Source organism: Triturus cristatus, chromosome 6, assembly GCF_964204655.1.
Source record: "Triturus cristatus chromosome 6, aTriCri1.1, whole genome shotgun sequence".
In the NCBI taxonomy this organism is placed as follows: Eukaryota; Metazoa; Chordata; class Amphibia; order Caudata; family Salamandridae; genus Triturus; species Triturus cristatus.
The window spans coordinates 678,952,621-678,967,595 of NC_140589.1; the positions used below are offsets into that span (position 1 = coordinate 678,952,621).

The 14,975-nt window shown below is 49.0% G+C and overlaps 1 protein-coding gene and 1 pseudogene across 1 annotated transcript; both read right to left on the bottom strand.

The window, feature by feature from the left end:
• Nucleotides 1–7,058: 7,058 nt before the first annotated feature.
• LOC146817725 (uncharacterized) lies at nt 7,059–8,345 on the bottom strand. The gene has a single exon (XM_085609228.1). The coding sequence runs from the start codon at nt 8,343–8,345 to the stop codon at nt 7,059–7,061; it is 1,287 nt and encodes a 428-aa protein (XP_085465354.1).
• A 2,124-nt stretch (nt 8,346–10,469) lies between these two features.
• LOC146817726 (uncharacterized) lies at nt 10,470–11,956 on the bottom strand (annotated as a pseudogene).
• Nucleotides 11,957–14,975: the final 3,019 nt, after the last annotated feature.

A 14,975-nucleotide genomic window follows, 5' to 3' on the forward strand; every position in this document is an offset into this window, starting at 1 on the left:
GTCAGAATTTAGTTTTAGTTGGTTGCTGTTCATCCAGTCTCGGATGAACAACATAGTGTTTGGAAAGATTTCCTTGGATTTGAGGGAGTTATCGATGGTGAATAGCAGATGCAGCTCGTCCACATGGTTATAGATTCTGACTTGCATTTCCTTCAAGGATAATTTCCTTTAAAAAGAATATGACCCTGGCAAGGACTGAGTCCTGCAGGCCCGCGGCATCGACACAGCCAATCAGAAGCTCAAGGTAGAGCATGTTGAATGCCGCAGACAAGTCAAGAAGGACCAGTGCCTGGTTGGTGCTTCTGACTGCTTCTTCCCACCTGTCATTTATAACCGAAAGGATGACTGCTTCAGTTGAGTGGGCTGGCCAAAATCCTGCCTGATGGGGATCATGGAAATTAGATCCCTCTAACAAAGAACAGAGGTGCCTGGCAACATCTGCCTCTAGCACATTAGCTAGGAAAGGAAGCAGTGAAACTGGTTGTTGGTTTTTTAAGGTGAGTGGATCCTCGCTGACTTTCTTTTGGAGCGGGATCACCATAGCCTCCTTGAAGGTGTTAGGTAGAATGCCTTGGCTGAGGGATTGGTTGAGAAGGGCAATGGCTAAGCCAGGGTAATGTGAGAAGACCATTTTTAAGACTCTTGGATGACTGGGATCCCCTAAAAGTTTTAACAGCAGGTCCATGAGGCCCTCTTTGCTGATGGCAGGATATTCGTATAGTTTGACTGGGTTACCATCTTCGGTAAGTATCACCTTGGAAGGGGAACTAGCAAGAATTCTATTCTTTATTGTCTTAGGGCCCTATTTAGAATTCTGCAGATGGAATATTCCATCACAATCATGACGGATAACCCATCTGAAGTATTACGATAGCCATAGGATATAATGGGATCGTAATACAGCAGAGGGGATCCCCGTCACATTTGTGATTGAGTGTTTCCCTCCGTCAAGATCTAAGTTAATCCCTGAATCTTGTCAATGTAAGAAGAGTTAAGAGTATCGCATAGGTTCTGTGTCGGTTGAATAGGGGTGGTCACCCAGTCAGGATTGGACAATTCAGAAACTATACTAAAGATATCCTTGAACTTATTCACAGAGTCTATAATTCTGTTGGAGAAGAAGGTAGTCTGGCTTGTCTAGTTATTTTTTTTTGTTATTTGAGGTGTGAAGAGTAGACTTCCTCATTATATGCCGAGTAAGTGATTCACTGTTTTCGTTCTGCATGGTGGAGTGCAATTTTAGCATTTTTTTAAATCTTCAGAGAACCATTCGGATGCGTCATGACACCTAGCCTGTTTGGATTTTCAGAGGGGCGCTTGTATGTTACTGACTGCTGTTAGCCTGTTGGTGATTTCTTCCACATGGTAGGCTATACTGTCATATGGGATGGGTGGGGTGGTGGTTAGTGATTCACAGAAGGAGCCGAGATCTACTTGGGACCAATTTCTTCAAAGGAGTTCAGGACAAGGGCGAGGTTTTGAAGGGATTAGACTGAGTATTGAAATGTAATTAAGTGGTGATCAGACCATGCACACGGGGAGACTGATGTTGGCCAAAGATAGGTTAATGGACCTTACCTGGTCTAGCGTGTGGCCTTTAACATGAGTGGGTAAGAATGTATGCTGTACTAGATTTAGGCTGATTAGCAGGTTGTTAAGTTCTGCTGGGAGGTAGACTCAGAGGGTGAGCTTCTGATCCCTGAGAGTAGGAGTCGTCACTTCCACCTGGTTGAAGAGGATAGGTCCCTATCAATGCTCTGAGAGGACACCAGGGCTAGCCAGTCCATCGTGGTGGAAAGGCTGGCTTACCCCAGAGCAATACACTGGCCAGGTGTGCAGGGTAATTCAATTACAGGGGCAGGACATTTCCACCCCAGGGCCCTGGTATCCCGGGAGTGAGGTGGAGAGGTGACCCTGAGAAGGGACATAGCTAGTCCCCAGATGCCCATAAACTGCATTCTGGAGATTGAGCTACACCCTCTGTCAGGAAAACTGGGCGGGCCGCCGCCCAGGGCGCCCTGCTAGTTCAGGGTTCTGGGAGTGCCACTCTCAAAGGGAAGGTACAGAGGCCCGGGTGAAAGGGACTGCCCACAATCTAGAGTGGAGTGGGAGGACCAGTAGATCAGGGGTTGGCAGCTCTAAGAACAGAGTACCCCAAGACTGACCATTGTGAGGCCACTTCTGACCACGGGTGATCCCTGCACTGTCATAGACACAGAGGGCAGACAATCTTCACCAAGTCCATCCTTGCATCACACAGACAGAGTGTGCCATCCTTGAGGGAGCTGGTGGTACCCTCCTGGAATTCCAGGCTCACCAGACACCTGTTCAGCCTCAGGGTACAAACCCTGGGTTGAGTGGCCAGTCTTAGGCTACCACCCCCGGTGGTCGGAAGGAGAGCAGACGAAGGGTACTTAACACCTGGGACTGTTGCTCCACTCTCTGAGAAACCTCAGAGATCAGTGAACCCTTGATGGCCTGGCTCTTGACACTGACAGCTGTCACCAGCTTCTGTTCGTTGCTGTCATTTTGAGCAGACCTTTCCTTGGGTTGGAAAGTCTGATCCATGGGGTGGAGTGGGTCACATCACTTTGTTGGCCATGGGGGTTCTGCCTGCATAGTGGAATGCATCTGTGAGCAAGTTAAGGTTAGGAGCTGCACAGATTGCATCCACATAGGAGGAGATGGGTTCCCCATGGGTCAATCTATTGACTCAGGAACGTGTAGACAGAGGGATCCAACTGAGTTCAGAGAGGCATGGAACTGACAAGTGCATCTGCATATCGGGGTTCTATCACCGAAGCAGGGAAGCCCATTAAGGTATTGATTATTCTATCCAGGCTTTTGACTGGAGGGGAGTTATGTTGGGCTTGGACCTATCAGCAAGATCATCCCCAAATTGTTGCTTTCATCCTTCCATTTTCTGAACCCTTTTTAGTTGATTTTTAGGACTCTGAGCATGTTACTACTGCTATCCAGTGCTAAAGTGCTTGTGCACTCTCCGTACAATATGGTACATTTAATTTACTAGTGGTACCACATGTGCCCAGGGCCGGTAAAGTAAATGCTGGTAGCTGGCCTGCAGCACTGATTGTGCCACCCGCTTAAGCAGTCCTTTGAACATGTCTCAGGTCTGCCATAGCAGGATGTGTGTGCAGTTTTAAACTGCAAGTTTAACCTTGCCAGATAAACATATTGACAAGCCCCAATAATACATCTGTCATGAACTTAAGGTTTTATATGTCTTGTTACTGAAAAACAAATTTTTCACCACTGCAAGACGTACCTTTCCAATTAACGGTGGAGTTACCTTATTACATTTAATAAGCTGTAAGTTTCAATTGGGAGTACGTAAACAGGTCGAGTTTGGTGTCTAAAGAATTTTAATTAAAATATGCTTTAATGGTAAAGTCTGATTTTTTTGTCACAGTTCCTAAATCACACTTTTAAAAAGTTAGCAAACACAAGGAGATGATGGGTGGAGCGCTGAAACTTTTCAGACACTTACCCCCAGTCACAGATCGGGGTTGAATCCATCATCATTCTTTAGCTCACTTCGCCACCTCAGTTCAGACCCGGCTGTATGCAAATCAGTCTTGACCCTGTGCTACATGGGAACAGTCCAGCCCGAACTGCCAAGCCAGGTCTTCCCTGAACCGGAAACAAGCATCCTGAGACCGGTTTCTGGGAGATCCACTCCCTCCATGGATCTTATAAAAACTCCAAGATTCAAAAGATGTAGATACAACAAAAGCATTAGAACGGCGAAAGCCAAACTTCCTCCAATACCAGCTTGACAAAGCCAAAAATCGCCCAAAACAACTTTTTGAGCTCATTAAATCACAATCCAACAACACCTCTACCCAATCTCAGCAACCCGCTCGCCCGCAGCCAAACCGCGATGCGGTTGCTGAATTCTGCCTCGAAAAGACGAAAAAAATCGAATCAGATCTAAGGTGTCCTGCACTCACTCTCTCGCCCTCTCCTGACTCCTCAGTTTCCGTACCCCTGCTCTTGCCACTTGGTCTCTCACTCAAAAACAATGGTTCATGGAGTCAATTCACTCCCCTCAATGACATTACCATCCTCAATATTCTCTCGACCCTTAAACCCTCAAATCACTTCAATAACCCCCCTCCCCCCAACTTTTTTAAAGAAATGATAGGCTCACTAGCACCACTCTGGTCTAAGATCATCAATGCCTCTCTTCTTCAAGGTGAGATCCCGGACTGCTTGAAGGCGGGCCTAGTACTCCCTATTGTCAAAAACCCTTGACTGACCCAGTTGACTTGAACAACTACTGCCCAATCACACATATACCCACCCAGGCAAAACTTCTGGAGAAATGTGTTCATGAACAACTACACAAACACATTGAGCAATTCCAGCTTCTCAACCTATTGCAATCGGGCTTCCGCACTGGACACAGGATTGAAACGGCCATCACTCACATTGTGGACGACGCTCTCACTTTGCTCAACCAAAATGAAGCCTGCCTTTTAATTCTGCTCGATCTCTCATCGGCATTTGACATTGTCAAGCATGACAATCTACTCTTCCTCTTGGAACGCAGGATGGGGCTCTCAGGCACGGTCCTTAAATGGTTTTCCTCTTTCCTCAGCAACAGAACACAAAGAGTCAAATCTATCCAGTCTCTCTCCAACCCGAGTCCCTGCACACCTGGTGTTCCCCAAGGATCCTCACTCTCCCCCACACTCTCCAACCTTTTTCTGGAACCACTGACTGTAATTCTTAATGCCTCCAACATCCAATATCACATGTATGCGGATGACACCCAACTCTACATGAAAATCTCCTCACCCGATGACATCAAATCTCTCAACGGAACCCTCTCAAAACCCTCAACTGGCTATCCTCCAACCATCTCAAATTAAGCGCCCTCAAGACGGAAATCCTCCTCATTGCACCCGCTAGGCAAACCCGCACTGTAATGAAATGTATCTGTAACCTCACCGCCCTTAACTGCACACCTCACATCGTGGACTCCACTAAATCACTGGGAGTTGTGCTAAACAAAAACCTAAACAAGCAAGACCACATCCGATCATCGACCAAAGGAGCGAACTTCCAACTTAGCATCCTAAGTAAACTCAAACCCTTCCTTCCCCAAGATGACTTTAAATTGGTGGTGCAAGCACTTGTCATCTCCAGAGTAGAATACGGCAGTGCAACTCTTTGCGGTCTGCCAAAACTCAGTTTAGCACCTATCAGAGCATCTCGAAATGCTGCTACTAAACCCATCACGGGTTCCAAGAAGACCAACCACATTTCGCCGGACCTGAAATCGGTTAATTGGCTTCCCTTTGAAGCAAGGATACAATTAAAGATTGCTTGTATGACCCATAGAGCACTATACTTCAACACCCCACTCTACCTGACAAACAAGCTGGAACTCTCGGGTGGTTCCAAGTCCACAGGGAGCACCGGCACACTGCTGCTCAAGCCCAAGAAATTTAATACGCTTAAAACATACAATCGTACATTCTCTGGCATCGCCCCGTGAATCTGGAACTCCCTTCCAGTGGAAACAAGACAGATTCCCTCTACACTTGCCTTCAAAAGGGAAGTCAAAACCCTACTAATGAACAATGCGTTGATCTAGATGCTGTGCTCCTATTGCCCCTAAGTTACTGTATACTGTCTTGTTTGCTCTTGATGTATATTGCCCTACTTGTTGATCTCACCCAACCTGCTTCCTATGTCCGCCTCAATTTCCTCTTGCACCTGCTGTATATTGTCCCACTGTTTCCCTGATTTCTCTCCCCTAGCTATTTTCCTTTGTCTACCTAAACCGTATGTAAAGTGCTCTGATACCCACCTGGGTCATATTTGCGCTATACAAAACTTTAAATAAATGAATAAACACCCTTCATCAGCCAGGCTAGCTTGAGTCCAGTGGCAAAGTGAGCAAGGGACCCACGTCTGGGCATACCCTGCCAACTTAGGGCGAACAAAGCAAACACTAGGAGATGGTGGATGGAGTGCTGAAACTTTTCAGACACTCACCCCAGTCAAAGATCTGGGTTGAATCCATCATCATTCTTTAGCTCACTTCGCCACCTCAGTTCAGACCCAGCTGTATGCAAATCAGTCTTGACCCTGTGCCTCGTGGGAACAGTCCAGCTCGAACTGTCAAGCCAGGTCGCCCCTGAACCGGAAATAAGCATCCTGAGACCAGTTTCTAGGTAACACCCTTCATCAGCCAGGCTGGCTTGAATCCAGTGGCAAAGTGAGCAATGGACCCACATCTGTGCATACCCTGCTAACTTAGGGCGAGCAAAGCAACCACAAGGAGATGATGGATGGAGCGCTGAAACTTTCCAGACACTCACCCCCAGTCACAGATCTAGGTTGAATCCAGCATCATTCTTTAGCTCACTTTTTCACCACCTCAGTTCAGACCCCGCTGTATGCAAATCAGTCTTGACCCTGTGCCTCATGGGGACAGTCCAGCCCGAACTGCCAGGGCAGGTCTTCCCTGAACCGGAAACAAGCATCCTGAGACTGGTTTCTGGGTAACACTCCTCATCAGCCTGTCTGGCTTGAATCCAGTGGCAAAGTGAGCAAGGGACCCACATCTGGGCATACCCTGCTAACTTAGGGCGAGCAAAGCAACCACAAGGAGATGATGGATGGAGCGCTGAAACTTTTCAGACACTCACCCCCAGTCACAGATCTAGGTTGAATCCATCATCATTCTTTAGCTCACTTAGCCACCTCAGTTCAGACCCAGCTGTATGCAAATCAGTCTTGACCCTGTGCCTCATGGGAACAGTCCAGCCCGAACTGCCAAGGCAGATCTTCCCTAAACCGGAAACAAGCATCCTTTTTTTTTTTTTTTTTAGTTTTGGGGCAAAAACGTTTATTAAGTGCTTAAAAGTTGCGATACATAGTTTGTAAGGAAGTGGTACCTCACCCCTTAGGGAGGACAGTCCACTTTAACTTTTCAGTCTGGGATTCAGAAATGTTTGCAGATAGCGTTTATGGTTTTAATGGGGCTGCCACTTTAAAGAGTACAATGGGAAAGGAGGGTTTTGTTACAGTTCTTCCTCTTCCTCACTTTCCCTCTTGTCCATGGCTGCATAGTCTCTAAGCAGGCTGAGCACCATCCTACGGCACCCTTCTCTGTTTACCACCTCTCCATTGGTCACCAGGCGGGTTCTGGCAAACAGGAGAATGTCCTTAATACAGAAGAGGAGCCTCCAGCACCCCTGGATAGCTTCCTCTGTGTGTGTCCCTGGAAACAGCCCGTGCAGCATGGACTGGTCCGTAATGTTCTCGTAGGGTATGAAGGCTACCAGTTCTTGTCGTAAGGCAGCCCTTAGTCTCTGGGCAAAGGGGCAGGCCCAGAAGAGATGGTGTGCAGATTCCTCTGCGGGGCATCCCCTCGGGCAGTTCCTGTGTGGGCACAGGCCGCTGCGGTGCATGAAGGACCTCACTGGCAGGCCCCCCTTCACAGTCATCCATTCTATGTTCTTGTGTCTGTTGGTCAGAATTGGGGAGGATACATTCCCCCACACATGCGTTACCGTTGCTGGTGGCAGGTCGCTCATTGGTTCAGTGGTGTCCCTGGTCCTGATCAGTTTGCGGATTGTCTTGGGCTTCCAAAGGCAAGGATTAACACAGTTCAGCCCAAATTTACCCACAAACTTTTCTACCTTCCTGTAGTACCATGGGAGGTCCCAGTTGAAAGTCACAGCATTCTCCCACTTATCCCATCCCAGCCGTCTCCACACCGGGAGGAGGAAAAAGCGGAACACCTTGTAGGCAGAGTGGTCCTTGTTCACATGTAACAGAGTTATTCGGATGCAGCCACACACAAAGAAGGCCCTGAGGATCGTTGAGATGTCAGGGACTGCCTTGCGGTGCTCCTTGTGCATGACTGACCGTTTCACCCTGTCCATCTTGGAGTGCCAGACAAAGTGGAACATCATGCTGTTGATGGCCCGTGCTACGTTGGCCAGGAGTGGCCAGGCCTGTGTCACATACTGCAGTGCGTTGTTCCTGAGCACCAGAGCCTTCCCTTCAATGCTCAGGTTTCTCAGGCTCCAGAGGTCCAGTTTTTGCTTCACCTTGGCCAAGCATTCGTTCCAGCTCTTCGCTGCTGCCTCTGGTCCTCCAAACCAGACGCCGAGGATCTTCATCAGTCCTGCCTCGATGGGTAAGGTGAGAGGCTCGTTGCAGAGGTCCCATCGCCCGAAGAGTTTGGCCTGTGACTTGTCCACGTTGATTTTCACCCCTGATGCCTTGCCGAAGTCTGTGCACGCCTCCAGCAGGGATTGGACTGATTCCGCATCCGCGCAGAGGAGGGTGACATCATCCATGTACAGTGAACACTTGACTTCCTTCTTCGCGTCGCTGGGTGTCTGGATCCCTCTGATGTTTGGGCTTTTCCTGATGTACTCAGAGAGTTGCTGTATAACCAAAACAAACAGAGGTGGCGAGAGCGGGCAGCCTTGTCTTACCCCAGACCTGATAGGAAAGGGGTCTGTTTTACAACCATTTACAATGACTGAACTGAAGATGTCTTTATACATTACTTTAACGTAACCGCAGAAGCGCTCCCCCAGCCCAAAACCATGAAGTACCCTCTCCATGAACTCATGGGAGACGCGATCGAATGCCTTCTCCTGATCTAGACAGACCAGGGCAGCCCGGATCTTGCGGTCCGTGATGTACTGGATCATGTCCCTTATCAGTGCCAGGCTATCTGCGACTCTGCGCCCCGGGATCCCGCAGGTTTGGTCTGGGTGAACTAACTCTCCCATGACGCCCTTCAGTCTGTTTACTAGTGTCTTTGCAAGGATCTTGTAGTGTACATTCAGGAGAAAGATGGGGCGCCAGTTCTTTAGGTCACATCTCTCCCCCTTATGTTTATACAAGAGAGCAATCATTCCTTCCCTCAGAATGTGGGGCATGATTCCCTCCCTCTCCATCTCCTCATATACCTGCAGGAGATCTGGTCCCACTAGGTCCCACAGTGAGGCATAGAACTCGACAGGGAGACTGTCACTACCTGGTGTCTTTCCTGACTTGAAGGATTTAACTGCAAGGTGCAGCTCGTGCAAAGTCAGGGGGGCATTAAGGGTTTCTCTCACTGTTGGGGAAACAGTTTTTGGGATACCAGACAGAAACTTTTCTGCTTTATCTCCCTCTGACCTCTTCTCTGAGTAGAGGTCCCCATAGAAGTCTGTTACTACCTTCCTAATGTCCTCCCTTATGTCACAGAGGATTCCCTCCTTATTGCGCAGTTGAACCAGAGGGGTGTGCGCAGAGTGGATTTTCTTAAAGAAGAAGGAGTTGCATTTCTCCCCCTTCTCCAAGTTCTCCACCTTGGAACGGAAAATAATCCTCCTGGATTCGTCATGAAAGTGCTCGCTCAGCTCTTTCTTGACTTCTTCCAGAGGGCTCATGAGTCATGATGTCCCATCCCCGGAGTTGGAGGTTGTGCAGTTCTTGCAGCACTTGCTGTAGTCTACTGAACTCCCTCTTTCTCCCCCTTGCAGCCTGCATGCCCACACTCTTGAAGAAATCCTGGAGCCTGCCTTTGACCCATTCCCACCATTCCCCTGTGGACTCGAATGTGTCTTTCATGGCCTGCCACTGGGTGTATGTCTCCCTCAACTCCTTCTTCACCCCCTCTTTTTCCAGCAGAGAGCTATTCAGTTTCCAAGTGCCTGGACCTGTCAGGAACTTGCCCATCAGTTCCCCTTGGAAGTGGATAGCTCTGTGGTTAGAGAAATGTACTGTCACCATTTAATGTTGCTTTAGTTTCACTGATTGAGAGGTAAAGATGAAGTCTATCCTGGAGCGCAAAGAGCCATCAGGGCGACTCCAGGTGAAGTTCCTGGCGTTCGCCCCCATGGACCCCATGACATCTGTCAGGGAGGCCTCACCAACCATCTCTACCAGTAGTTTCGCAGCATAATCCATCCATCCTTCCCCCGCCCTGGCCCCGCATCTACCACCTGCTTCTAGAATACAGTTGAAGTCCCCACCCATCAAAATTGTTCTTGAGGTGACCAACTGTGGCCTGAGGCGCTGAAACAGCTCCCATCGCTCGCCTACGTCAGAAGGGGCGTACACATTGATAAGTCTAACTGGCTCTCCTGCCCACGAACCGTCGACGACAAGAGCCCTGCCGCCCTCCAGTTCGGTGACTGAGTCCATTGTGAAACGTCTTCCTCTGACTAAGGTAGCCACTTCTACAGACCTACTGCTGTTCCCTCCAGACCAAAAGGAAGGCCCTAGGGTCCACTGCTGTTATAGGTGCGTGTATGATGTTGCAAAGGGGATGGAGCATTCCTGAATCATGTACACATCACACTCCTGACTGGCAAGGAAACTCAAAGTACTAGCACATCTGCGCCTGTCTCTAATACTTCTGACATTTATGGAAAATAATGAAATAGCCATCATTAATTAGTTTTTAAGAGTAAACTTAATACTTAAAGACTAATTATCAAGTCAAAGCAATCGGTTACAAATATAGTTGACAAGGCTACTTCCAGGGCTGGGACAGCCTCCTGTTGGGACTCCGACGCTTGGCCTTCCTGCTCGGCAGCTGCTGCTTGCTGTTGCACGATGGCCGCTCCACGCTCTTGGCTGGGCTTGGGGTCTACCTCCTCCAGGGTGACGGGCAGGTCTTGCTCTTGGGCCTCGATGAAGGTCTCCACTTCTTCTACTCTTGCTGGCGATGGGGGTGGGGACATTTCCATGGAGTTTACCAGTGCCCTCATCTCCTTCAGCACTTTTGACACTTGCTCGAGTTACTCATCCGGGCTGTCTTATACGAGCTGCTCATCTGGGCTGTCTGCTACGAGCTGCTCCTCCACTTCTGGATTCTCGAGCCCGGAGTAGGGGTTGTGGGTGCTCGCGGGTCTCTTGCTTGCTTCTTCGGAGTCTGTTGAGTGCCTCCGTTTCCTGCGTTCCTGTGTTGTCCAGGGCCCTTTCCCCTGGTCCTCTGTGGCATCTTAGGCGGGAGTCTCCATTGACTCACTGTGCTCACCGGGCTCAGGGAGGGCAGGTGGGGTATCGGCAGGTGTCTGTAGCTCCTGGACCTTGGCGATGTCCTGGTTGGGCTTGGGCTTGTCCTGTTTAGGGCCCTTCCCTCTACCAGTCCCCCTCTCCTGCTGCGGGGCTGGGACTGGAGGCCTGGTCTCGTCTGCCGCCTCCGGTTGGTCACTCCACGGAGGTTTGGCGGCTTGGGCGTAGGATTTGGCTCTTTTTGGGCAGTCCTTAAAGAGGTGACCTACACCCCCACAGAGGTTGCATGGGGTTTTCTCTTTGCAGCTCTTTGCCGTGTGGCCTTCTTGTTTGCAGTTCCTGCATACTTGTGCCGTGCAGTCCTTGACGGTGTGGCCTGGTTTGCTGCACCTGTTGCATAGTTTGACCTGCCCAGAGTAGTACAGGTATCCTGAGTCGCGCCCTAGGGAGAAGCTGGAAGGGGGGTGGTGGATTCCATCTGGGGCCGACGGGTCCTCTTTCAGCTTCACCATCACTGTCCATTTTCCATCCCAGATGCCGTCGCTGTCCAGGTTGCGGGAGGGTTCTTTCATCACTGTGCAGTGGCGGCGTAGGAAGGTTGTCAGGTCTTGCATATTGACGAGTGCGTTATAGACGTCACGGTCATTCTCTTAACCTCCAGCATGAGCTGGCATTCCAGGTGGAAGTCAGAGAAAGGTTTCTCCTCCCGTCGTGACCAGCACATCTGCCAATACCTCCTGCAGATTTGTTCAGACATGAACGTAAGCAGGTAGGTGCCTTTGGGTGCATCCGACATGATGCACCAGATTTCTGCTGCTGTGAACCCCATCTTGGTTACCAGCAGCTCAGTGAATATCTTCCTGCTTAGGTGCGGTGTGGAGCCGACTGACTCCACCTTCCTCTGCAGCTTTACGGTGTTGTGGCACCATGGATTCAGAGGCCTGCTCATCCTGCTGCTCTGCTGTGCTGTGCCCTGGAGAAGAAGAGGGATTCCTCAGGGACCTGGTGGCAGGTAGGTAATCCTCAGGTCAGTAGACAGAGTCCCCTTCAGGTGGGCGGAGGACACAGGCAGACCCGCAGCTCCAGCAGGGTGGGTGTCCCAGCGGGGGCTGGCAGGGGTCTCCTTCAGGCTGGCAAGGGATACCCAGCTGGCAGGCAGCTCCTTCAGGTAGTCCACAGCAGGCAGGAAGGGAGTCCACAGCAGGTAGGCAGCTCCAGCAGTCAAAGCATCCACAGCAAGGCAGGCAGCTCCAGCAGGTCAGGCAGATTTCAGCAGGCAGGCAGCTCCAGGCAGCGGGTGGCTTCAGCAGGCAGGAGTCCCCAGCAGGCAGTGGTCCCAAGCAGGCAGTAGTCCTCAGCAGTCAGGAAGGCAGGTCCAGAAGGCAGGTATCCTCAGCAGGCAAAGCTCCAGCAGTAGCACTTAAAAGGGCATTTGTGTGCTTATAAACACCAAGTAGCTCTTTTGCAAAACAGTGACCTCCAGTGGCGTCTAGAGGTACTGCAGTCAGGTGATCATGGTGTCTCACCTGCTGAGACTGGTTTCTGGGTAACATCCTTCATCACCCAGGCTAGCTTGAATCCAGTGGCAAAGTGAGCAAGGGACCCACGTCTGGGAATACCCTGCCAACTTAGGGCGAACAAAGCAAACACAAGGAGATGATGGATGGAGCGCTGAAACTTTTCAGACACTCATCCCCAGTCACAGATCTGGGTTGAATCCATCTTCATTCTTTAGCTCACTTCGCCACCTCAGTTCAGACCCGGATGTATGCAAATCAATCTTGACCCTGTGCATCCTGGGAACAGTCCAGCCCGAACTGCCAAGCCAGGTCTTCCCTGAACCGGAAACAAGCATCCTGAGATCGGTTTCTGGGTAACACCCTTCATCAGCCAGGCTAGCTTGAACCCAGTGGCAAAGTGAGCAAGGGACCCACGTCTGGGCATACCCTGCCAACATGGCGCGAACAAAGCAAACACAAGGAGATGATGGACGGAGCGCTGAAACTTTTCAGACACTTACACCCAGTCACAGATCTGGGTTGAATCCATCATCGTTCTTTAGGTCAATTCGCCACCTCAGTTCAGACCTGGCTGTATGCAAATCAGTCTTGACTCTGTGCCTCATTGGAACAGTCCAGCCCGAACTGCCAAGCCCGGTTTTCCCTGAACCAGAAACAAGCATCTTGAGACCGGTTTCTGGGTAACACACGTCATCATCTGACAGGTTCTGCTGTGATATTCTTAGCGTGTTTTTAGTTTAAAATTGAGGAATTTGCACATTAATTCTACTGTCTCACTTTCTGAAATTGTGCTGTTTTTTACTTGAACATTGCTATTTTGCACATTTACTTCTAAATCTCCTGAGCGTCCTTATGTGATTTTTTCGAGCGGCTGCCATTTTGAAGGTGCCACGCGCTTTCCCTGGTCAGCGCACTAGCTTTTGCATGCCGCACTGCCTCATTTTCTATTTAAGGAGCAGTAAGCGGTCGCGCAGCGCCTGACAGGTTCTACTGTGATATTCTTAGCGTGTTTCTAGTTTAAAATTGAGGAATTTGCACATTAATTGTACTGTCTCACTTTCTGAAATTGATGCTGTTTTTTACTTGAACATTGCTATTTTGCACATTCACTTTTAAAACTCCTGAGCGTTCTTATGTGGTTTTTTCGAGAGGCAGCCATTTTGAAGGTGCCACGCGCTTTCCCTGGTCAGCGCAGTAGCTTTTGCACGGCGCACTGCCTCATTTTCTATTTAATGAGCAGCAAGCGGTCACACAGCGGACGTGCGCAGCGGGCGCGCCAATGGCGCGCCAAAGTCAAGCCCATCTGCGCCCGTACGCGCTCTTCCGGTACCTGAGGCCATGAACCCTGGTCAATTCCTTTCTGATATGACTGCTCCTTTGAGGTACTCATCTGAACAATTATTGCAATATCGCCCTTGCACAGGCTTGAATTGTACCATTAGCTCTGATTTTAACAATGTTTTCTGTTGTCCTTGTTGCAATTTCTCATCTTGCACGACATTCCCTAAAGATATAAGCGACGAAATTCAGATTAGCTCCTCTTCCCCGTTTTTAAGAAGGACTGCTTTGCTGTTAGGAATAAATGCTGTTATTAAAGTTTTTACATTTTGGAACGTGAATTGTCGGTCACTGCCCAAGCATAAGTTGGATATTTTTGACCTTCTAGATAGTGAACATCCTGATGCAATCTTTCTTACCGAAACCTGGTTACATTCCAGTTCAGGCACTGATGTTGCGCTGTCTCTCCCATCTGACTATGCCATAGCCAGAAGGGATAGGGCCAACGGAAAAGGTGGAGGAATCGCTATAATTTATGATAAGTCCTACCAATGCAAATTGGAAGATTTAGCTATTTTAAACTCTGAAGCAGCGCTATTTAAAATTACACTGACACCTCATATTACCTTTTCAGGTATTCTTGATTTATCGACCCCTGCACCTTCTAATTCTTGGGCTCTGCTATTACCAGAACTAGTTGCACCTTTTCTTCTTAAAGCATCTAATTTCACCATATTGGGTGATTTTAATTTACATCTTGAAAATTTGGATTGCATGACTAGTAGTACACTAATTGCGGATCTTGCTGTCTTAAATCTTTTACTTAGTAATAGTGGTCCCACCCATGTAGCAGGGCATTTGTTGGATCCTATTTTTTCGAATTTAACTTGTCTTCACTGTGATCCCGCTCTCCCCTTACGTTGGTCTGATCATTTTGCTACCAAATTTCATTGTACTTTTTCACGGACTCCAACTGTAGCCCCTGTGAGTAGCCCTCATAGAACTCGGAATTGGAGTAAATTGGGCCTTGAATTTTTTAATAGGACTCTTAAAGATAATGCTCCCACTATTGCACATATATCAACCCACTCTTCTAGTATAATACATGAATGGATTTCAGATACGGTTGATTGCTGTCTTCCTTTAACCACAAAAAAGAAATATAACCAC